Source organism: Neoarius graeffei, chromosome 24, assembly GCF_027579695.1.
Source record: "Neoarius graeffei isolate fNeoGra1 chromosome 24, fNeoGra1.pri, whole genome shotgun sequence".
NCBI classification, from domain to species: Eukaryota; Metazoa; Chordata; class Actinopteri; order Siluriformes; family Ariidae; genus Neoarius; species Neoarius graeffei.
The window spans coordinates 2,418,494-2,441,712 of record NC_083592.1 but is presented as its reverse complement, the minus strand read 5'-3'; the positions used below and the strand labels follow the sequence as shown (position 1 = coordinate 2,441,712).

The 23,219-nt window shown below is 45.4% G+C and overlaps 2 protein-coding genes across 8 annotated transcripts; one reads left to right on the top strand and one right to left on the bottom strand.

Moving 5' to 3' along the window:
• Positions 1 to 3,413: 3,413 nt before the first annotated feature.
• Positions 3,414 to 18,706, bottom strand: poli (polymerase (DNA directed) iota). 6 transcript variants are annotated; one of them, XM_060907749.1, is made up of 9 exons: positions 18,073 to 18,706; positions 13,390 to 13,506; positions 13,093 to 13,257; positions 6,643 to 6,786; positions 6,302 to 6,538; positions 5,959 to 6,137; positions 4,743 to 4,834; positions 4,502 to 4,623; positions 3,414 to 4,392 (listed from the first exon to the last, which is right to left on the bottom strand). In XM_060907749.1, exons 2-9 carry the CDS (start codon positions 13,451 to 13,453, stop codon positions 3,509 to 3,511), a joined length of 1,887 nt encoding a protein of 628 aa, XP_060763732.1. In that variant the 5' UTR covers positions 13,454 to 13,506; positions 18,073 to 18,706; the 3' UTR covers positions 3,414 to 3,508. The 6 variants fall into 6 exon arrangements, with proteins under 6 accessions (XP_060763732.1, XP_060763730.1, XP_060763733.1 ...); XM_060907747.1 differs by lacking the exon at positions 18,073 to 18,706 and adding an exon at positions 17,744 to 17,940; XM_060907750.1 differs by lacking the exon at positions 18,073 to 18,706 and adding an exon at positions 17,656 to 17,730.
• pgam5 (PGAM family member 5, serine/threonine protein phosphatase, mitochondrial) lies at positions 18,379 to 23,122 on the top strand. 2 transcript variants are annotated; one of them, XM_060907753.1, is made up of 6 exons: positions 18,379 to 18,701; positions 19,018 to 19,190; positions 19,404 to 19,529; positions 19,622 to 19,710; positions 20,054 to 20,184; positions 21,990 to 23,122. In XM_060907753.1, the coding sequence occupies exons 1-6, from the start codon at positions 18,508 to 18,510 to the stop codon at positions 22,138 to 22,140; spliced, it is 864 nt and encodes a 287-aa protein (XP_060763736.1). In that variant the 5' UTR covers positions 18,379 to 18,507; the 3' UTR covers positions 22,141 to 23,122. The 2 variants fall into 2 exon arrangements, with proteins under 2 accessions (XP_060763736.1, XP_060763735.1); XM_060907752.1 differs by having other exon boundaries at positions 20,051 to 20,184.
• The last annotated feature ends 97 nt before the right edge of the window (positions 23,123 to 23,219 follow it).

Genomic DNA, 23,219 nt, shown 5'->3' with positions numbered 1-23,219 from the left:
AAAACTTAACACTTGGATAACAACAATAATAGAAATCTCTGCGGCACGGTGGTGTAGTGGTTAACACTCGCCTCGCAGCAAGAAGGTTCTGGGTTCAAACCTAGAACCTTCAAACTCGGGGAGTTTGCATGTTCTCCCCACGTTTGCGTGGGTTTCCTCCCACAGTCCAAAGATATGCAGGTTAGGTTAATTGGTGGCTCTAAATTGAGTGTGAGTGGTTGTTTGTGTCTCTATGTGTGCAATGAGCTGGTGACTTGTCCAGGGTGTACCCTGCCTCTCGCCCATGGTCAGCTGGGATAGGCTCCAGCTTGCGACCCTGAATGGGATAAGGGGTTACAGTTATAAAAAATAGAAATCTCTTCATTAATTATATGAAAAACTACTAATTTACTATCAACATCTGTTATCAAGTCAAGGATTGTATATGTTGATTGATATTTCACGTGATTTTACACATATTTAACACTATTCACACACACAGTACTGTGCAAAAGGCTTAGGCACTCTATTTTTTTAGCTGTTTTATTTTTTTATGTCTTCTACTTGACTGATTCAGCACAAAAACATTTTAGATTCCACACATTAGTTTTTCAGCACAAAATTAAATGTTACAGAAAAAATATTTGTATGTCAGGACTGAAAGTAATCATATAACGGTCTTAGCGGTCCTGACCAACCCGGACTGTGTGCTGGCTCGCCTGGTCATGAGGACTCGGCGTTCCTCATCAGGGTTTTATTCTTCTCTGTGTAGTTGAAGTTTATGAGCTCAGTTGTAAGGTCGGTTTGTTTCCTTGGCCGATTGCTGAGTGTTGGTATTTCAACAGAATATTACACTTAACAGTTATTCCATGAAATCGAGTTGTACATGAGCTGACAGGTGATGAGGCGCGTAGCACTGAGGTGTCTGTAATCCATGTACAATGAGATTGAGTGGAATAACTGTTTTATTCTATCCACATTCACTGGATTTTGAGAAACAGAGCATTTTTAGTTTTATCAAATTTGATAAATACAAACTTTGTACAAAACGTCTGACAAAATCATTTCCGCTTAGAATGTAAACAAACCGGTGAAATGACAGGAGCAATTTGTGAAAAGTGTGATAATAATAATAATTCTTGGAAAATAAAAAAGATCATAGATGTCAACCCCTACGGATTTCCCGTATTCCCTACAGATTTTGGCATTTTAAAAATGGTACAGGCGTAGTGGTATTCAACTACAGATTTTTCTACATTTTCACCTTAAAATTATTTTGATTTATTACCATCAAAAAAATCGTCATGAAATACGAAAATGCATGGGAGCCGCCATTTTCTACATTTAGAATTACTCAACCGGTACTTCCGCTAGTACCAACAAGCCATTCCGAATGTCTGAGCATGCGCAATTGTGATTTTCCTGCACACCGAGCAGGAAATAACAGCACATGTAGCGTAACAATAGACAGGTCAAGAGGTCAAGATGTCGGCACCACCGAAGAAAAAACTCAAAACATCTAAAACTGGAGGTCGCTTTCTTCCCGAATGGACAGAAACATTCAATGGAATAATTATCTCTTCCAAAATGGGTGCTGAGTATGTCAACTGCACAATTTGTTGTAGAGACGTGAAAGTGTTTGCCTCTGGAATTTACGACGTGAGGGAACATGAAATCTCAAATGCATGTGAAGAATGCAAACCAGAAAAAGAGACCGCCGTCAATTAATTTCTTCACGCAAAAGCCAACAAAGGTTGTATCTGACATTAGGTATTAGGTAAGATCTGATACATTTTTATTATGCATGAAATATTACTATGGATTTGGTATGGAAATTATGGATTTCTTTACCAGGGAGTACAGGTGAGAGCCGTGAGGGGTTGACATGTATGAAAGATACGTTCTTACATTCAAATACTTTTATTCCATATTCTGTTGCTTTTTTTTGAGTAGAGTTTTTATCCCGTCCTCAGTCTGCTCAGTAACACACTTCACCATTTTGTTTTTCTTCTTTAGGGTTTTTTTTGTCAGTTGGCAAACCAATTTAAAGGTTCGTTACTGCCACCTACTGGGCTGGAGTGTAGAACAGGAGAGATTGGGCGGGGGGGGGGAACTATATACTTTGAGCCATTTCTCATCTCATCTCATTATCTGTAGCCGCTTTATCCTGTTCTACAGGGTCGCAGGCGAGCTGGATCCTATCCCAGCTGACTACGGGCGAAAGGCAGGGTTCACCCTGGACAAGTCGCCAGGTCATCACAGGGCTGACACATAGACACAGACAACCATTCACACTCACATTCACACCTACGCTCAATTTAGAGTCACCAGTTAACCTAACCTGCATGTCTTTGGACTGTGGGGGAAACCGGAGCACCCGGAGGAAACCCACGCAGACACGGGGAGAACATGCAAACTCCACACAGAAAGGCCCTCGCCAGCCACGGGGCTCGAACCCGGACCTTCTTGCTGTGAGGCGACAGCGCTAACCACTACACCACCGTGCTGCCACTGAGCTATTTCTGTTTCTTTTAAATACTTGATAACAAAGTGATGTATTTGACTTAATGCACGCCACCATTTTGCTTTCTCTACTCACAGTATATGAGCTGATATCCTAGTAGTAGAGTAGCCAATCAGAGCATGCGATTTCTCATATCCAGTGAATGTGGCTAGAATAATGTGTTATTCTGTCATGCGTTCATTTGGCACTACAGGTTTCTTGTGTAGAAGTTCAGCACTTCTTGTACCTGACTTTCGCACTCGCTGTACGTCGCTCTGGATCAGAGAGTCTGCTGAATTCCTGTAATGGAATGTAATGGAATGTAAAAAAGCAGCAGGTTATGTAAGGGATACTTTTTCAGACTAAAACCTAATGAAGGCTGCTGAGTTTTACTGCAGAAATAAGAAGCGAGTGTGAGAATGAAAGGTCCAGAAGAACTGAGGCTGGTTCTGTAAGATGGTCAGTAAAACTTACAGCAGGCTGTCCGTCAGACTGCTCCCCGGAGTCAAGGCTCTCACAACAAATACTGACTCTTTACTGCTCTTTAATGTAGAAACATCTAATGTCCTTATTTTGGAAGGTATCTTTACTTGGGTCTTTGCACACCCAAGACTTTTACACAGACCTGAATCACAGTGACTTTGTTTTTGATCATAAATGTTACTGGAATGTTGTTGCTTTTTTTACATCATTAGGGCTCCTTAAAAAAATCCCCTCCGGACACACTCACTCTTTTCGCCAAGGAAGCTCTGATCTGTATTTTTCTACATCAGTTGTTTGTTTATGGAACGATCTGCTTCCATTGGCTGTTTATCTGTGAGTGAACACGGGCGCAGCGCCACACGTCACTTTATTCAAACAAAGACTGACAGGAAACAGCTCAGAGGAAATGAATCACACGTGTCACTGATGAATCACTGATGAAACGAGCCATGATGTCATCTTTTTGTTTTATTAACAAAACATTTTTATTAAAAATTCTGAATGTACACACACGGCTGAGTGAAGTATTTCACCAGCGCATTTTCATGAGTGTTTATCTGATGAGGGTTTGAAGTACTTGAGCAGGCTGCTGCTGCGAGAGCGCATCACTGCAACTCTCTTATCTCGAGACGACGTCGTGCGTCTGCCCGCGTGTTTGGGTGACATTTTGAGTGCGAGTTTGCTCCGCCTCCACTCTGTACGCAGTTCTGTCTGCATGTCCGGGGGAAGCTGGGAGAACACGTACGGATCTACGTTAGGAGGAACGTCAGGAACATCAGGGCTACTGGGTTCATACTGCACAATGCTGACGTCACTCAGTTTCTCTGTTTCACTGCAGCGCTGGGCGATGACATCATCAGCGTGTGCCGTGGGTGGAGCTGGCTCGCTGTGACGTTCCTGTCTCTTCATAGAATCTTCTTGGAAGCTGGACATGAGCTCCATCTGGATGTGCTGTGGGAGAGCTCTGAACACCTCCGGGTCTACGTCAGGGGGGAGGGCTGGAATGGTGACGGAGGTTATGGAATCTGGTGTGGGAACGCTGCTGGGATCAGAGCATTCCTGAACAGAAGGCACAGAGGAACCGGGTCTGATTGGCTCCTGGATAAATGGAGATGATGATGATGATGATGAGTCTTTGATGTTCTGTGGGTTCATTGTTCCACACAGAGTTTCAGGTTGTGTAAAGCTGGAAGGAGCATCACACACACTGTGTGAGGAGGTGTGTGTGTGTGAGGAGGTGTGTGTGTGTGAGGAGGTGTGTGTGGGGCTGAAGAAGGAGCTGATGGTCTTCCTGTTGGACATTTTGGCCTGCAGGTTGGTAAAACACATGCTCAGCACCGTCAGGTGAAATGGCTCTCTGATATCCACCAGTTTGTGTAACAGCTTCATCGCTATGGAAACCAGCTGAGGCACCGCCTCTGGGCAGCCTAAAACAAAAATAAACAAACAGTAATAGTGAGACGTGGACAATAATAAACCCGTGACTGATTTTGCTATTACGACTGTTCGTGTGTGTGTGTGTGTGTGTGTGTGTACCGTTAATGATCCTGTGTGCAGTGTGTGTAGGAATAGGACTCTGTCTGCTCTCTCGGCTCAGTGCGCCGCTCCGTCTCAGACTCAGCTTCAGTGTCTGAGGCAGCCTGCTGTCCTTACGCATTCTACACACACACACACACACACACACACACACACACACACACACACACACACACACAGCAGTGTGTTGCAGCTGTTGTTGTTGTGTCAGTGTGTTATTGAAAGCCTTCTCCGCTCTCACCTCTTGCTCAGGCTGAGCAGCAGCTCCGTGATTTTACTCTCCGCTTCACTCAGCGTGGAGATTTTCTTAAATGAGTCCTCATCACTCAGAGACTGAAACAACACACACACACACACACACATTACATATCTCCCTCTCTCTCACACACACAGTATTTCCATACCTACGTGACTCCCGGGTGTTAGTGTGTCCTGCTGCCGTGTGGTGTTTATTTACTGAACAGGGCTGAGTTTCCCAAAAGCTTCTTAACACTAAGAGCATCTTAACTAGGAGAGAGAGAGAGAGAGAGAGAGAGAGAGAGAGAGAGAGAGAGAGTGTGTGTTCATTGTGCTGCTCGCTCTACCATTTAATGATGATCTTTGTGCTACGATGCTTCTGGGAAACTCAGGCCTGATCATTACACACACTTCATATCCAGTACAATATGATATACTTATCACACATCACGGTGTTAGAGATCAGAATATTCAGCTGTGAGGAAATGAAGTGGGACTGGTCTGGAGAAAAACTCAGAAACTCCCCAGTTGAAATGTTTTTAAGGAATAACAGTCTTCCGGTTCGCCCCAGATGATGATCAGAGACCAGACTTCAGTGAACAGTTCTCAAGTAGAGTTTAAGAAAGATACAGGGTCTGGACAGCCACAGTCACTGTTGCCCCTTTTCCACCAAAGCAGTTCCAGGGCTGGTTCGGGGCCAGTGCTTAGTTTGGAACCGGGTTTTCTGTTTCCACTGACAAAGAACTGGCTCTGGGGCCAGAAAAACCGGTTCCAGGCTAGCACCAACTCTCTGCTGGGCCAGAGGAAAGAACCGCTTACGTCAGCGGGGGGGCGGAGTTGTTAAGACCAACAACAATAACAAGACCACGAAAGATCGCCATTTTTAAGCGACGAGAAGCAGCAGCTGTACAAACGCGAAGTCATCCATTATTATTATTGTTGTTGTTGCTGCTGCTTCTTCCGTGTTGTTTTTGCTTCGATATTCGCGCCAAGGTTTATGCAAACGTAGCGACGTAACTGACGTATACAGCGACGCAATGACGTGGCTTCCTTTAGCACCGCGAGCTATGGAAAAGCAAACTGGTTCTCAGCTGGCTCGCGAGTTGAACGAGTTGTGAACCAGCACTGGCCCCGAACCAGCCCTGGAACTGATTTGATGGAAAAGGGGTATGTGTGTGTGTGTGTGTATATATATCAGTAGTGTTATCCCGGTGTGTCACCTGTGGGGGGCCGGCGGGGGTGACAGGTGAAAGGTCGACGCCACAGGCAAGGCTCTGCATGCGTTTAGCGTTCACTTCTCCAAACTCACACACCAACCGCCTGAGAGGGAAAAGCTGCAGGTCTCTCACACTGAACACACACAGAGCCTTCAGTCTCTCAGCTGTCTTGGGACCGATTCCTGTTTCACACACACACACACACACACACACTGCGTCAACATGTGCACACTGTCTGATTTTAATAAAGTGTGTTTCTGGGAGGTCATGTGATCAGACGTCAGTCATATGATTCTCATTGCTTCACAGTGAGCACTGAATCAATATCGCGTGTGTGCGTAGTTACCTGGGACTTTGCTCAGTCCGCTCAGGCTGCTCATCAGCTGGGAGATGCTGTGAGGCAGCAGTGTGGTCTGCTGGTTGGGTTTGAACGTCCCGGACACCAGTTTAGCTAAGAGCTTGCTGTTAGCCACGCCCCCACAGGAAGTCAGGCCCAGTCTGGAGAACAGCACCTCCCGCAGCTCACACGCTATCACTGAGCCCAGAGCCAGACTCACGTGGTCCTGTATGGCCACGTTAGAGACTGCAAACACACACACACACACACACCAGGTATGACAGTCATGTTCAGGTAATGAGTGATCAATACTGTCACATCACACAGCATTGTGTGTGTTTGTTCCTCACCATCGTGTCCGTAGATGTGACCCACGAAGGAGAGCTCAGAGACGTCTGTGTTCCTCCTCCTGCTCTCCACCATCTCCGTCACATCCACAAAGTTCTCGTCTAAGCCCAGCCTCTCCACCAGGGGGCAGTACGACATCAGCAGCTCTGAACACGCGCACACACACACACACACACACACACACACACACACACACACACACCTGTCCATCACCTGTTCAACCATTTATCTATCAATCAATCAGTCATCCATCCATCTCTTGCTATCAATCTATTTATCCTTCATCCAGCTAGCCATCCAAACATCTGGATTTATATCTTTCCATTAATCCACCCATTCTTACATCTCCACATCAGTGTGTCTGTTCATCTGTCTGTCTATCTTGCTATCCATTTATTTGTCCATCCGGTCACCCATCCACTAATCCATCTAGGTACATATATGGGCAGTGGCTAGACCTTGTTTGGGGCCAGTCTAGAATGGAGAAGTAGGACGACTCCTTCCCTCCACCAGTCCGAGGGTTCACCTTGGGCAAGTGATAGTACCCTCTTGCCCTCCTACCTAGGGTTACAGGTCAAAGCGCTGGCAGCAGGGTGCTGGTAGATGCCAAAGGCAGATGAACCTATATTGGGTCAATGGCAGAGGCATCAGCTCGCATACAGAAGAGCCACTGGTTGGCCAATGAATGGCAGCACTGACTAGTTAATAGTCACTGCGGGGCAACCTCTTTATCTCCTAGGTTTGTTGCGCGTTTGTGTACCACTTAGGGTCAGATACTGCGGTCCAGAGAGGCTTCTCGGCGGGGGCACGACACCGAAGGCCTTATTCTACCGTGCAAGGCATGATTTGGGATGAGCTTACGAGGAAAATAGAAAGTCCTGTGGCGATGGAAGGAAGCATGACGGTAGCAGGCCTGAGAAGCTGGTGGCTACTAGCGAAGCCTCTGCACACAGGCGACTCATGTTAGATGGTCGTTACTTTGTCAACCCTGAGCAAAGGCAAATATCGGCAGCTATATGAGTGCCTAGGCAGCCCTTTTCAGGGACAGCACTGCCTACCCCAACTGGGGAAGCCCCTAGAAAAGGTGTGGGTAAACAAAGCTTGCTCAGATTTTAACCTGGCTGGCAACTCGCGGTCAGCGGGCCTTCATCACAGCGAGAGGAAACAAAAGAACAAATTTACTGTGGCAACATGGAATGTCAGAACAATGTTGGACAACGACACTAGACCAGAAAGGAGATCTGCACTGATCGACATTGAACTCAGCAAATACAACATCGACATTGCTGCTCTACAAGAAACAAGAATGGAAGGAGAAGGACAACTCCAGGAAAGACACTACACTTTTTACTGGATTGGGAAAACATCAGGTCGACGTGAGGCAGGCGTAGCCTTTGCAGTTCATAACAACCTTGCAAAAAGTCTGTCCAAATTACCGATAGGTTTCTCAGAGAGACTTATGAGCTTACGTCTTTACATTGGAAAGTCTCGGCATCTGACTCTTTTCTGCATCTATGCCCCTACCATGTCCTACTCTGATGAAGACAAAGAAAGTTTCTATCAAGAACTGAAGAACTGTTTAGAAAAAGTCCCAAAGGAAGATAAACTCCTGGTACTTGGTGACTTCAGTGCACGTATTGGGTGTGACTATGTGACATATCCAGAAGTCATTGGTAAATTCGGCAAAGGAAATAAAAACCAAAATGGAGAACTGCTCTTAAATATTTGTACTGAACTTGAGCTATGCATCACTAACACCTTCTTCAAACAACTAGACAAGAACTACTTCACCTGGACACATCCAAGATCCAAACATCCCCATCTCTTAGACCAGTGGTTTTCAAAGTGGGGGCCACCAGGGGGTGCTAGGGGGGCCTCAGAAAGTTGGAGGGACGATAACAAAAAAATTGCAAAAATATATATACTTTTTTAAAATAATTATTAAATATATTGTAATTAGTTTTTTTATCATTATTATAAAATATTATTAATAATAATACATCATATCGAAACGTTGTTTGCCATGCTCATCTCTCCGATTGCCTGTGACGTTGCGGTTTGTGCCATTTATCAAGCTGCTTTGCTCCTCAAGCTAGCGTATTGCTAGCGCAAAATGGACAGGTTTTTGAAGAAGAGACCGAAGGAACAAACCAACAGCCCTGCTGTGGAGGACACTGCTGCGAAAAAAACTAAGAAGTCCTGGCCAACTAAAATCTGAAAATATGAGGCAGCATACATTAAGTGTGGCTTTACAGCCATACAGAAAAATGGCCATGATTGCCCGAAATGTGTCCTCTGTCTGGAGACCCTGTCAAACGAGTGCTTAAAACCTTCGAAACTTCAGCGTCACTTGGTATAAAAACATCCGACAGATGCCGAAAAAACAGTAGATTTCTTCAGATGCAAAGAGCATTTGGTCAAGCAATCTGCTGCATTCACCCAGCAAGCTACCGTACTGTCCCCGAGCGGCCCTGAAGGCATCATTTTTAGCCTCGTACCACATTGCTCGTGCTAAAAAACCTCACTCAATTGGAGAAGATTTGATTTTACCAGCCACCAAAGACATTGTCCGAGAATTGCTTGGTGAGGATGCTGCCAAAAAAAAAAAAAAATCGCTGCTGTCCCACTCTCTGATAACACCATGAGCCGACGGATTGGTGACATGGCTCAAGACGTATCTGCTCAGCTGTTGGAGCAGGTGAGAGCCAGCGAATACTTCGCACTTCAGCTGGATGAGAGCACAGATTTATCCAATGAGGCCCAACTGCTTGTGTACATCAGATTTATTTCACAGGAAAGATTTGTGGAGGAAATACTATTTTGTAAAGCACTTGAAAGAAGAACTACTGGGAAAGACATTTTTCAAGTTTTGGACGATTACATCGAGTCTAACGGATTGGACTGGACCCGTTGTGTGGGGGTGTGTTCGGACGGAGCCGCGGCAATGACCGGGAAGATCAGTGGAGTGACCGCTCTCATTAAGCAGAAGGCCCCACATGTAGTGGCCACACACTGCACGCTCCATCGCGAGGCACTGGTCGCAAAAAGGATGGATAACGAGTTGAATCAGGTACTACAGGAGGTTATACAGTTTATTGTTCAGTGCAAAAATATTTATGTTGAAAACATGTTAGTTAATAATATTCTTATGCTAAACAAATGTAACAATTATTGAATATTGAATAAAAGTAAGAGAAAACATTCTAAAAGTTGATGCTTCTTTACATATTTTGTAGCATTGTCTGCGGGTTTGCAAAGGGGGTCCCCGGCCAGAAGCTCATGCTGTTTGGGGGGCATTGGCATGGAAAAGTTTGGGAACCCCTGGCTTAGACTATGTATTAACTCGAAGATCAAATCTCTCAGATGTGCTTTGCATCAAGGCATTGCGAGGCGCTGAATGTTCGACAGACCACTTTTTAATAAGATCTCAGCTCAAATTCAAGATCCTCTGCAAGAGACATAAAACAGCTAGTAAATCCCCTAGAAGATTAAATTGTACCAAGCTCTCCAAACCAGAACATCAATCTAGACTAGCAGATGGGATTACAAGCGCACTTGTAGAAAACACCATGATCTCCCAAGGTGATGATGTCGAAATGCAATGGAAACAACTCATCTCATCTCATTATCTGTAGCTGCTTTATCCTGTTCTACAGGGTCGCAGGCAAGCTGGAGCCTATCCCAGCTGACTATGGGCGAAAGGCGGGGTACACCCTGGACAAGTCGCCAGGTCATCACAGGGCTGACACATAGACACAGACAACCATTCACACTCACACCTACGCTCAATTTAGAGTCACCAGTTAACCTAACCTGCATGTCTTTGGACTGTGGGGGAAACCGGAGCACCCGGAGGAAACCCACGCGGACACGGGGAGAACATGCAAACTCCACACAGAAAGGCCCTCGCCGGCCACGGGGCTCGAACCCAGACCTTCTTGCTGTGAGGCGACAGCGCTAACCACTACACCACCGTGCCGCCTGGAAACAACTCAAGAACATAATATGCCAAGTATCAGAGGATTTGCTAGGATACTCGAAAAGAAAATCCCCTGACTGGTTTAGGGATAATGAAGAATCAATCCAAAAGCTACTAAATGAAAAAGATGTGCTTTTCAAAAAACACCTGAATGTGAACTCGGAAAAGAGTAAAGCTGACTTCAAGGTTGTGAAAGCCAAAGTACAGAAGGAAATTCGTAGACTAAAAGATGACTGGTGGTCAAAGCTGGCAGAGGAGATGCAAGGCATGGCTGATAGAAATGATACTAAAGGACTTTTTTCTGCGTTGAAAGCCATCTATGGTCCAAAAACAAATACAGTTGTTCCTGTGAAATCTGCAGATGGTAGCAAAACTTATACAGACAAAGGTGAAATTACTGAACGATGGAAGGAGCACTTTTGTAACCTCCTCAACCAACAAGGATCAGCAAAACCCAATGCGTGTGATGGATTGACCAAACGCCCGGTGCGTGATGAGCTATGTGACCCAATTACCATGGATGAACTGGAGAAAGCACTGAAAAGCACCAAAAGTGGTAAATCACCAGGACTGGATGGTATTCCAGCTGAAGTACTGAAGTATGGGGGTGAAAAGCTAAAGGCTGTGTTGCTTGACCTCTTCAACACCTGTTTTGAAAGATCCTGTCTTCCACAAGATTTCAAAGATGCTGTAATTGTAACAATATACAAACAGAAAGGAGAAAGAAGTGACTGTGGAAACCATCGGGGTATATCTCTTCTGTCAGTCACAGCTAAAATATTTGCCAAGATCATCCTCAACAGACTGAAGCGTATATCAGAAAACACTCTACCTGAGAGTCAGTGTGGCTTTAGAGCCGGCAGATCTACAACTGACATGATTTTTTCACTTCGTCAACTGCAAGAAAAGGCAATAGAACAACAGCAACCTTTGTATATTGTATTTGTCGACTTCTCAAAGGCTTTTGACACTGTTGATAGAGCAACACTCTGGAAAGTTCTGCAGGCCTATTGCTGTCCTCAGAAAATCATTAAGATCATCCAATTATTTCACGATGGCATGGAGGGAAGAGTAACAGTAGGTGGTAACTTCACTGAACCTTTCAAAGTCAATCATGGGGTAAAACAAGGCTGTGTCCTTCCACCAACCCTCTTCACAATGTTCCTATCAGCTGTTTTGGAAACAATGCCCACTGGTCTTGATGGCATTTATTTACGCACTCGAACAGATGGGAACCCATTCAACCTGGCAAGACTCCGAGCAAAAACAAAAACCAGAGAGATCTGCATCCGAGAGCTTCTCTATGCAAATGATTCAGCTCTGTTAGCAAATGATCCTATTGCAATGCAAAAAATTGTGAATGCTTTTGCAAAAGCTGCAGATCTTTTTGGGCTCAAGATCAATATCTCCAAGACAGAACTGCTCTTTCAACCTCCTCCTCAGAACAAAGAAAGTGTTCCACCTAATATCAAAGTCCATGATGAACCACTCAAATCTACAAACTGTTTCACATACCTGGGAAGTGCAGTGACTAACAACAACTCATCAGACACAGCAGTTGATAGACGGATCCAAGCAGCTTCCAAGGCTTTTGGAGCACTCAAGAAGAAGCTTTGGTCTAGACATGACATTAGACTTGTCACAGAGATAAATGTTTACAACACAGTGGTTCTACCATCTCTGCTGTATGGTACAGACTGCATGACCCTGTACCGCAGACACATCAAGAAACTCACAGCCACACAACTCCGACATCTACTGAAGATATCTTGGAAGGACAGAGTGCCAGATGTGGACGTCATTGAACGAGCCAACACAGAAAGTGTTGAAGCTCTTATTGCGGCCGCACAGCTCAGGTGGGCTGGACATCTAGTGAGAATGCCTGACACCCGTCTCCCAAAAACCATCTTTTATGGAGAACTAAGCTATGGCAGGAGGAACCGCGGTGGCCAAAAGCTAAGATACAAAGATATACTAAAGCGCCACATGAAGATGTGCTCTATAAATGACTCCACATGGACGGAAAATGCTCTTGATAGATCTAAATGGCGAGCAATCATACACCAGGCCAAGATCTCAGTTGAAAAGGATAGAAAGGCAAGATATCTCAGAGCAAATGCAGTTAGACATAGCAAGTGGACAGATGCAGCTCATGAATGCCCGTTCTGTGGGAAACTATGCAGATCTAAAGCTGGCCTTGCAGCCCACGCACGTTATTGCTCCACGTAAATTCCCAAAAATCATATCATCGTTTATGATGGACAGCCTATGTAGGTACATATTTGTCCATCCATCTGTCAACATATTTCTCTCTCAGTCTATCCATTCATCTGTCTATTTCTCTCTTCATTATAACTTTCTATTTTTCCATTACTCCATCCATCTGTCCATTGGATTTCAGTTTTTCACACAGCAGACAGGTAGGGGTGTGTGTGTGTGTGTGTGTGTGTGTGTGTGTGTGTGTGTGTGTTACCTGTGACCTTGTAGGACATCTCTCTGTAGACAGTGAGATCTTCTCCTCTGATCAACACCAGGTCAGGACACTTCTCCACAGCCTCCTTCACGAACATCATCTTGGCCACACCCTGCGCCCTCGCCACGTAGTTACAGGTGACGAGAAGGTACTTCTGATGCACTCCTGAAACACGTGACCTCTCCAGAGTGAACACACACCAGAACACAGCGGCTGTGTCTCAAACCCACACTCTGTTCCCTCGTGACCCAGACGTGTGTCGATCAGCAGTGTGACCCGAGACGTTTCTGAACTCACCCACAGGTTTGGAGCGCAGGCCTGGATTACGGATCATCTCCACCTGGGCGTAGAAACAGTCCATGTCAAAATGCAGGATCACTCTGGGATTGTCCTCCACACATCTGGCTAGGAATCCTGAAACGACACGGAATGCTACAACAAGTCCACACTCAGGAGAACACTTTCTCACGAGAGAAGTGCACTTGGCTAAGTGAGAGTCACACTCACTGCTCTTTACCATCATCACCAGTACAGTGTGGGGAGTCTTTGAATGCTTAATAATTCGAGTTTCCCCTCCATCCATCATTGTATGCAGCCCTCTATTTATCCATTCCTGTTTTTCTAATCAGCCATTAATTCATCAATCCAACTATAACCATTTCACAGTTCATTCATCCTTTCATCCACCCTCACACCATCCATCCATCCAACTTTCTATGGAGCCCTCCATTTACAAATACATCCATCTCACTGTTCTTCATTCCAGCCATCTATTCATCAATCCATCCATTCAACCACCCCTTTATTTGTCCATCTCTCCATCTGTACATTCATCCAGTGGTCCTCTTGTCAATCTTTTCATCCATCCAGTTGTTTAATCATCTATCCATCCATACCTCCATCCCTCCCTCCAGTTACCTCTCTATAAAGCCAAAGAACCCTTTTGGAGGTGACACCTTCAGAATAAAACGCTGAAACTGCAGTCCTAAACGGTTCTTTGGTCTGTCCCCCTGGGGAACCCATAAACGTTCTGTGCAGGAACTGAACACTGAGCACAGCTATGAAAACAGGAAGTGAAGAACCCTGATCTAGCTTCAGATTTCCGAAGACTGAAAAGCATGAGTGACTTTCAGTAAAACCTCAGATCACACGTGTGACTCAGCTTTTCTCTCTCTCTCTCACACACACACACACACACACACACACACACACACACACACACACACACACACACACAACCCTGAAACTGTGTGCACGCGTGCATGTTTTTCTCATATAAGAAGCAACCAAATAGTGTCTAGTAGTCTACAGTCACACCTTATTCCCTATCTAGTGCACTATTCTGCAAGTTCTGCCATTTTACTAGCCTCGTGTGAGTGCAGTAAATCTATACATCTGTGAAATCTCAGCATGCACCCTGGGGACTTAGGGAACAAGTGAAGGGCCCGGGGTGCACTTACAGCTGTAGGGCTTTATGCTGACAGCAACTAGACCAAGGTAAAGGAGACACTCTCGACAGATATGGTCCAACTTGAAACATATCTCAAGAGATGGAGACTGAAGCTGAGCACTGCCAAAACCACCCCAACACCAAGGAGGCCAACCGCCAGCTCCAGATCAACCTCAATGGCTCCATCTTCCCGTACAACCCGACTCCAACCTACCTGGGGTGAAACTCGACCAGCAGCTCACTTACAGACAAGACTCAGAGCCGCTGCATGCAAAGGTCGCCTGAAGAAACAACCTCCTATGTCGCCTGGCAGGTTCCTCATGGGGTGCGAGAACATCTACCCTACGAATGAGCGCCCTCGCCCTGGTCTACAGTGCTGCAGAGTACGCAGCACCAGCATGGAGTAGGAGTGTTCACACAAACATTCTGGACACAGCCCTAAATAATACCATGAGAATCATCACTGGATGCATCCAGCCTACACCAACTGAGTTTCTGCCAGTCCTCTCAGGCATCCATACAGAGACCTCCAGCTCTCCGTAGGGAACAACACACAAACAAGCTGGTCAATAAGGCCCAAAAGGATAAGACACATCTGCTACACAATACAGCAGAAGGATTGTGACGCATGGGTCGACAGCGCCTACGATCACACCACCTGTTTTCCTGCCATGTGGCCACCCTCCTTGACACACCTTTCAACACCCTACAAGCACAGAGAGGCACCTGGCAACAGACTGCACACCCTGCCCAACTCAGCGTCATCCCGAATACAGCACCACCCCCAGGTGGCAACCTTCCAAGGAAAGAGTGGGTCACCTTGAACCGGATACGAACTGGGGTAGGCTGCTTCAATACCAACATGCACCGATGGGGTCTGCGCCCATCTGCAGCCTGCCCCTGTGGGTCACCTGAGCAGACTGTAGAGCATATCCTCAGCGAATGCCACACCCTTGGCCCGCCCGCAGATGTCGACCTCCAGATCCCTAAGCAGTTCATGGTGAACTGGCTGCAGCACCTTTCTTATGTCTAATATAGCTGTCTTCTCATACGCAAGAACAACAACAGCTTTAGGGAATAGGGAGTAGGGAATAGGGAGTAGGGAATGGGGGTTATTTAGCTGTAACCCAAATCATAAATCTGAACACTGTATAAACAAGTTAGTCCAGTTTATAGGGTTCTAGTTCCAGCAGACTGACACTGGTACTGACACTGATGCTCACAATAACCTTAACATTGACACCAACACTTATAATGAAACCAAGACTGACACTGACATTAATACTGACACCAACACTGGTAGTGAAACCAACACTGACATCGACACCAACACTGACATTGAAACCAACACTGACATTGACACTGACATTAACACTGGTAGTGAAACCAACACTGACATTAACACTGACACCAACACTGGTAGTGAAACCAACACTGACATTAACACTGACACCAACTCTGGTAGTGAAACCAACACTGACATCGACACCAACACTGACATTGAAACCAACACTGACATTGACACTGACACCAACACTGACATTGAAACCAACACTGACATTAACACTGATAGTGAAACCAACACTGACATTAACACTGACACCAACACTGACATTGAAACCAACACTGACACCAACACTGACATTGAAACCAACACTGACACCAACACTGATAGTGAAACCAACACTGACACCAACACTGATAGTGAAACCAACACTGACACCAACACTGACACCAACACTGACATTGAAACCAACACTGACACCAACACTGATAGTGAAACCAACACTGACACCAACACTGATAGTGAAACCAACACTGACATTGAAACCAACACTGACATTGACACTGATAGTGAAACCAACACTGACATTAACACTGGTAGTGAAACCAACACTGACATTAACACTGACACCAACACTGGTAGTGAAACCAACACTGATAGTGAAACCAACACTGGCATTAACACTGACACCAACACTGGTAGTGAAACCAACACTGACATCGACACCAACACTGACATTGAAACCAACACTGACATTGACACTGACACCAACACTGACATTGAAACCAACACTGACATTAACACTGATAGTGAAACCAACACTGACATTAACACTGACACCAACACTGACATTGAAACCAACACTGACACCAACACTGACATTGAAACCAACACTGACACCAACACTGATAGTGAAACCAACACTGACACCAACACTGACACCAACACTGATAGTGAAACCAACACTGACACCAACACTGATAGTGAAACCAACACTGACACCAACACTGACACCAACACTGACATTGAAACCAACACTGACACCAACACTGATAGTGAAACCAACACTGACACCAACACTGATAGTGAAACCAACACTGACACCAACACTGATAGTGAAACCAACACTGACACCAACACTGACACCAACACTGACATTGAAACCAACACTGACACCAACACTGATAGTGAAACCAACACTGACACCAACACTGATAGTGAAACCAACACTGACATTGAAACCAACACTGACATTGAAACCAACACTGACACCAACACTGATAGTGAAACCAACACTGACACCAACACTGATAGTGAAACCAACACTGACACTGACACCAACACTGACATTGAAACCAACACTGACACCAACACTGATAGTGAAACCAACACTGACACCAACACTGATAGTGAAACCAACACTGACATTGAAACCAACACTGACATTGAAACCAACACTGACATTGACACTGATAGTGAAACCAACACTGACATTAACACTGATAGTGAAACCAACACTGGCATTAACACTGACACCAACACTGATAGTGAAACCAACACTGACATTAACACTGACACCAACACTGGTAGTGAAACCAACACTGATAGTGAAACCAACACTGATAGTGAAACCAACACTGGCATTAACACTGACACCAACACTGGTAGTGAAACCAACACTGACATTAACACTGACACCAACACTGGTAGTGAAACCAACACTGACATTAACACTGACACCAACACTGGTAGTGAAACCAACACTGATAGTGACACCAACACTGGTAGTGAAACCAACACTGACATTAACACTGACATTAACACTGACGTTTCTCTCCACACTGCTTCCAGCACACTATGTTCAGATAAAGTTTCCTGCGGAGATAAACAGATAAAGTCCGGGTTATGATTAATACCGGTGTCTAGAGTCATCCACTCTCCCTCCTCTCCCTCCTCCGCCTCCATCACTCCGCTCTCCGACAATTAACCACACACATTCGAATCGAGCGAGGCGTTCTGCGCATGCGCACTGCACATCCTACAGGGTGTATCTCAAATCAACCGATAGTTCAGTACTGACTCACTTACTGACTTAAAATACATTAATAAAAATAAATTTAAAAATACAAACACATAAACAAACAAATAAACAGCAAATAACGTAGGAAGTCTAAATACATTTCATAATAAAATAGAAAGCAGAAATAGAAAAGGGAGAATGATAAAGAACATTTACAAAGTACACCTTAAATAAGAGAACATCTAAATGTCCGGTTGCAGTTTTGTTTAGAAAATAAATGCAGTTCTTAGGAGTCGGTGTGAGACACTGCTGTTAGTGCCCTCTGCTGGTGTGGAGCATGTTTATCATTGCACGTTTTATTTCTCCATTCTGAACAATTAATGTAAGAAACAACAGTTAATAAAAGTTCGTATCATCAACTAAACAGTTTGAGTTAAAAAAAAAATCCAAATCCAAGAACCCGGAAGTAAAAACGATGAAGGACTTTTATTTTGTCGTTCTGTTCTGCAGTTCCGTCATCGCGCGCTTCACCGCCTGCACTTCCGCGTTCAGTGGCGACAATCCGAGCAGGACCGGTGTCATTACGTCACTCTTTACCGGGACGGTGTGTGTTCCGTGTGCTTTCGGAAGCGGAAGTGTGGGTGTGTGGCGCGGCGGGTGATGATGTCGTTCCGCAGGGCGGTGCGCTTTGTGTGCGGCTTCGCCGGAGGGTCTGCGGTGGTGGTCGCGTGCGCCTATCTAGCGGATAAACACCGGGAGGGTGTGCGGTTTAAACCCGCGCTGAGCGGCGCGCTGTGGGCGGCTCAGCCCTCCGCCGGACAGCACAGCCACAGCTGGGACTACAACTGGGACAAGTGAGTGGTTACCAGCGCTGTACATCCCTTACTCACTTCCGGTACAGCAGCTGTAAACAGTCGGAGTGGGAACTGCTGCGTGCTGAACATGCCTGAAAGCTCAGCTCAGCTCCGGAACAAAGCACTGACACTGGAGACTCCTTCCTTCCGAGTGTGTTTCTGTGAATGAGCTGTTGCTATAGAAACGGTGTTGTTAGAAGGGAAGAGTGGAGCCACCAGTTTAGTGTCGTCTGTGATTTGTGTTTTGACTGAAGTGACCTTTAAAGAGCTGAAGGTGATGTGCTGTGTGTGTGTGTGTGTGTGTGTGTGTGTCCAGGAGAGACCCATCCTCTGTGAGCAGCACCAGGAGGAAAGGAAGCGTAGGAGACGAGAACGGCGTGGAGGTGGAGAACAACAAACCCACAGCCACACGCCACATCTTCCTCATCAGACACTCGCAGTACAACCTGAACGGCAGCGGGGACAAGGAGAAGATGCTCACGGCTTTAGGTACGGCTCCGAGACGCTCAGGGTGGGGGAGCGAACTGAACCCTAACCACCTCCCAGCGACACGTAGAGCCAGTACAGCTCAAACACAGCCCAGGAACCCAAACACAACCGCAGCATGAGACACTACATTCGTTACTTCATTAGTCAAACCAACAAAAAAAAAACCCCACACACACAGAGCCTGCGTTGAGGTGTTGTGTGTTTGGTGTGCAGGTCGTGAGCAGGCGGAGCTGACGGGGCAGAGGTTGGCGTCTCTTGGGCTGAAATATGACGTACTGATCCACTCCAGCATGACACGAGCCACTGAGACAGCTCAGATCATCAGCACACACCTGCCAGGTAACTAACACACACACACACACACACACACACCAGGCTCCACTTCTGAACACAGGTTTATTAAATACACTTTGTAATTGTGTGTGTTTGAGGAGTGGAGATGGTGAGCTGTGATCTGCTGAGAGAAGGAGCTCCCATTGAACCTGTTCCTCCTGTCACTCACTGGAGACCTGAGGCTGTGGTCAGTGCTCACACACACACACGCACACACACACACACACCACCAGGGTGGAATGGATTATAAATAACAGCAGGACGTCCAACATACATTTATAAACTCTCCACCTCAGATCACATGCTGCCGCAAGAGAAAATACAAAGTGATGACAAATTCTGAGCTTGTGTGTGAGATGTCGGTCTTTTGGCTCAGATCTCATCTCAATCAGTTTGTATTTTGATCCAGGAGTTACCGCTCGTCTCTTAGCCGGAGAGCTTCAGCAGCGTGTGAACTCCGCTTTGTGTGCGGCGCTGTGTACGTGAGTGTGTGTTACTGTGTGTATCACTGTGTGTGTCGCTTTCAGCAGTACCACGAGGATGGCGCTCGAATCGAGGCGGCGTTCCGGCGCTACATCCACCGAGCCGACCCCAAGCAGAAGGAGGACAGCTATGAGATCATCGTCTGTCACGCTAACGTCATCCGCTATTTTGTGTGCAGGTGTGTGTGTGTGTGTGTGTACATTTGTGTGTATAAATCAGTGATTTATACATCCCACCCAGCTGTGTGTGGCTTCCATAGAAAAGCGGCGGTACATGACCACGAATTTCTAAAAAATTCATAGATGTCATCCTCATCATCATCATCATGGCCGTCTGCAAACGTCCACAAAAACTAAAAGCACTGTCGTGTTTCTGATTCACTTCTCATTTGATTCTGATTCGTTAATCGCTCTTCGTGTAATCCTGAGGATAGAGTTTCAATCTCAGATCTGATTCGCTTCTTGTTTGTTTCAGAACCATTTGCTATTCAGTTCTGAATCATTTTAGTGTTGATTTGGTTTATTAGTATTTTTAGTTGTTTCTGATTCAACTGAGTCACTTCTGACGTGGTTCAAAATAGTTTCTAAACCAGTTCAGGTTTATTTCAAACCAGATTTTGATTTGGTTTTAAATATTTTTCTAAATCCGTTTAGCTTCTAATTTCGTAATCACTTCTGATTCTGTTTTGAATCTCTGAGTCAGATTAAACGATTCTCATTCACTGTGGTGCTTTTGTTTTTGTCAGTTTTGTGTGATTCTTAAAGGTCCCATGGCATGAAATTTTCACTTTCTGAGGTTTTTTAACGTTAAAATGAGTTCCTCTGACCTTCTTAAGTCACCCCAGTGGCTAGAAATTTCATAATGTGTAAACCAAACTATGCCCAACATTTGAGAATGGCGCGTCAAAACGGCGCGTTGATAAACTCTTCCCTTTACTACGTCAGCAAGGGAGATGATCCCCACGCCCCCCCTCTGGATTCCCACCCACTGTATGGATTGCCACGCCCAGCTCAAAAGTTGCCACCAGACATGGAAATTGCGCTGTACATGGATGTGACAACACAGAAAGGAGTCTGTTTTTACTGCCGACGGGAGAGCCCCTGAAGACGCAGTGGCTTAATTTTATTTACTCCAATAATACGCCGTCGAGTCTACCTAAGACGGTGTATGTTTGTCGGAAGCATTTTCCTGATGAATGTTTCCACAACTTGGGACAGTACAGGGCAGGTTTTGCACATCAACTGTCACTGAAGCCTGGGTCCGTACCAAGCATCCCTGCCACATCAGCCACAAACACCGAACAAGTAAGTGTATAACTGTTAAGTTGTTTTGCTGTGTTTTAAAATCGGTGCCACGTTAGCCTTGCAATGGCTACATTAGCTGTGCAGCTAACCGCTTCCTGCAGTTAGCCAGGTAATCTGCGCTACAAAACCAAAAAGCATGCAGCATGCTCTGTTATAATAGCCAATCAAAACAGTTTTTACAAAGACACCCACATTCTTTTTTTAAGTCACTCGTTCATTTTGTTTGTTTGTTCAGTAAAAACCCAAACATTTTTTGAATTTATTTTATTTCCTCGCGTCGCACCTTAATGATGTCAGCGCGCGGTATTTTTCCCTTCGTGGTTTGTTCCTTCTCTCTCGCCATAGTAAGACACCCACATCCGCTTGTTCTGACCCACTGGAGGGAGCGTCACAGCGCTGTTAGCCAATCAGATGTAACGTTTACATGTCATGAATATTAATAAGAGCTGAAATCCTGTCGCTCTCCCGCCACCCCCTCCTTCACCAAACTAGAACAGCCTGAAACAGGAGAACCACAGCATTTTTTTCACCAAAACCGGCTCACAGGGCATTCATTCATACTAGAGACCACCGCACAGTTAATGAAAAAAACGATGCCATGGGACCTTTAAATGAATGACACCTGAACTGATTCTTTTGGTGCATCCTGTGTTTCACCTGTGAAGTGTGTGTGTTGCAGAGCTCTGCAGTTTCCTCCCGAAGGCTGGCTACGTTTGGGTCTCAATAACGGCAGCATCACGTGGCTCACCATTCGCCCGAGCGGCAGGGTGGCACTGCGGGCGCTGGGAGACTCCGGCTTCATGCCACCCAGCAAAGTGACACGAACCTGACACTCCTGATCCGCTTCTGAACCAGAACCTCGTTTCTCGCACAGAAAAACCGCGTTGTTGTTACAGAGGTGACTTTTCATGACTGTATTACTGACCATCTGATTATTACCTGCTCACAGAGTCAGAAGAGCAGCATGACTCGGTACTGATTCATGTTTTATATGATTCTGATTCAGATCTCAGGATTGTTTTGCTTCTTAATCATTTCTGATTTTATTTTGACTCACTTTTCATTCAGTTCTCGAGTGATTCGGAGCACTGAATCCTGAGCTGAAGTTTATAACGTTTTGAAATGATTAAATCTCATCACCACAGATGTAGAACTGATAACATGAGTGTCCTGAATTCTCCTGAAGTGTGTTTACAGTGTGGTGGTGTGTGTGTGTGTGTGTGTGTATATATACGTACAGTAGTGTTTGATATTATCATACAAGTTTGGATTAATTAAGACGTTTTATTGGAGTAAAGTGTCAGATTGTTCATGAATCCAGACTCGGTTCATAAACACGACAACCAGCATCATATCTATTTTACTTTAAACCCTGATCAGGATGAGCTGCGTTCAGAACCTGAACTTCAGTGTTTGTGTTACAGCAGGAAGTACTGATTCCTGAGCAGGACTTTTTTTTTTTAGAATAAAAGTGTTAATGCAAAATACAGATTAAAAACCCAGAGGCCTTGATGTGGAGCAGAAGTTCTGCTCGTCTGTCCCGCAGTCCCATAATTCTGTTCAGTGCAGGAGTGAGTTAATGTACGCCAAAAGAAACTCACTAATCTCACACGCCTGCAGTGTTTGTTCAGTTTAGTGATTAATACAGCTGTTTCGTGTCAGTCAGCATCAACACACCTCGACCTTAAAGCCAGACGATGTTCTGAAAGCCAGCACTCTGTGTGTGTGTGTGTTGGGTAGAACATGTTATTTTAAAGTCTGTACAGTTGCAGTTTTGGTTTGGAGAATTCAATTAAAGTGTAAATCTTCAGATTCAGGCGTGTGCGTGTGTGTTTTCCTCCTGCACATTTTCACACTGAATGTATGACTTTAACAAACCTGGCTGTAATCAGTGGGAGACTGACGGCTC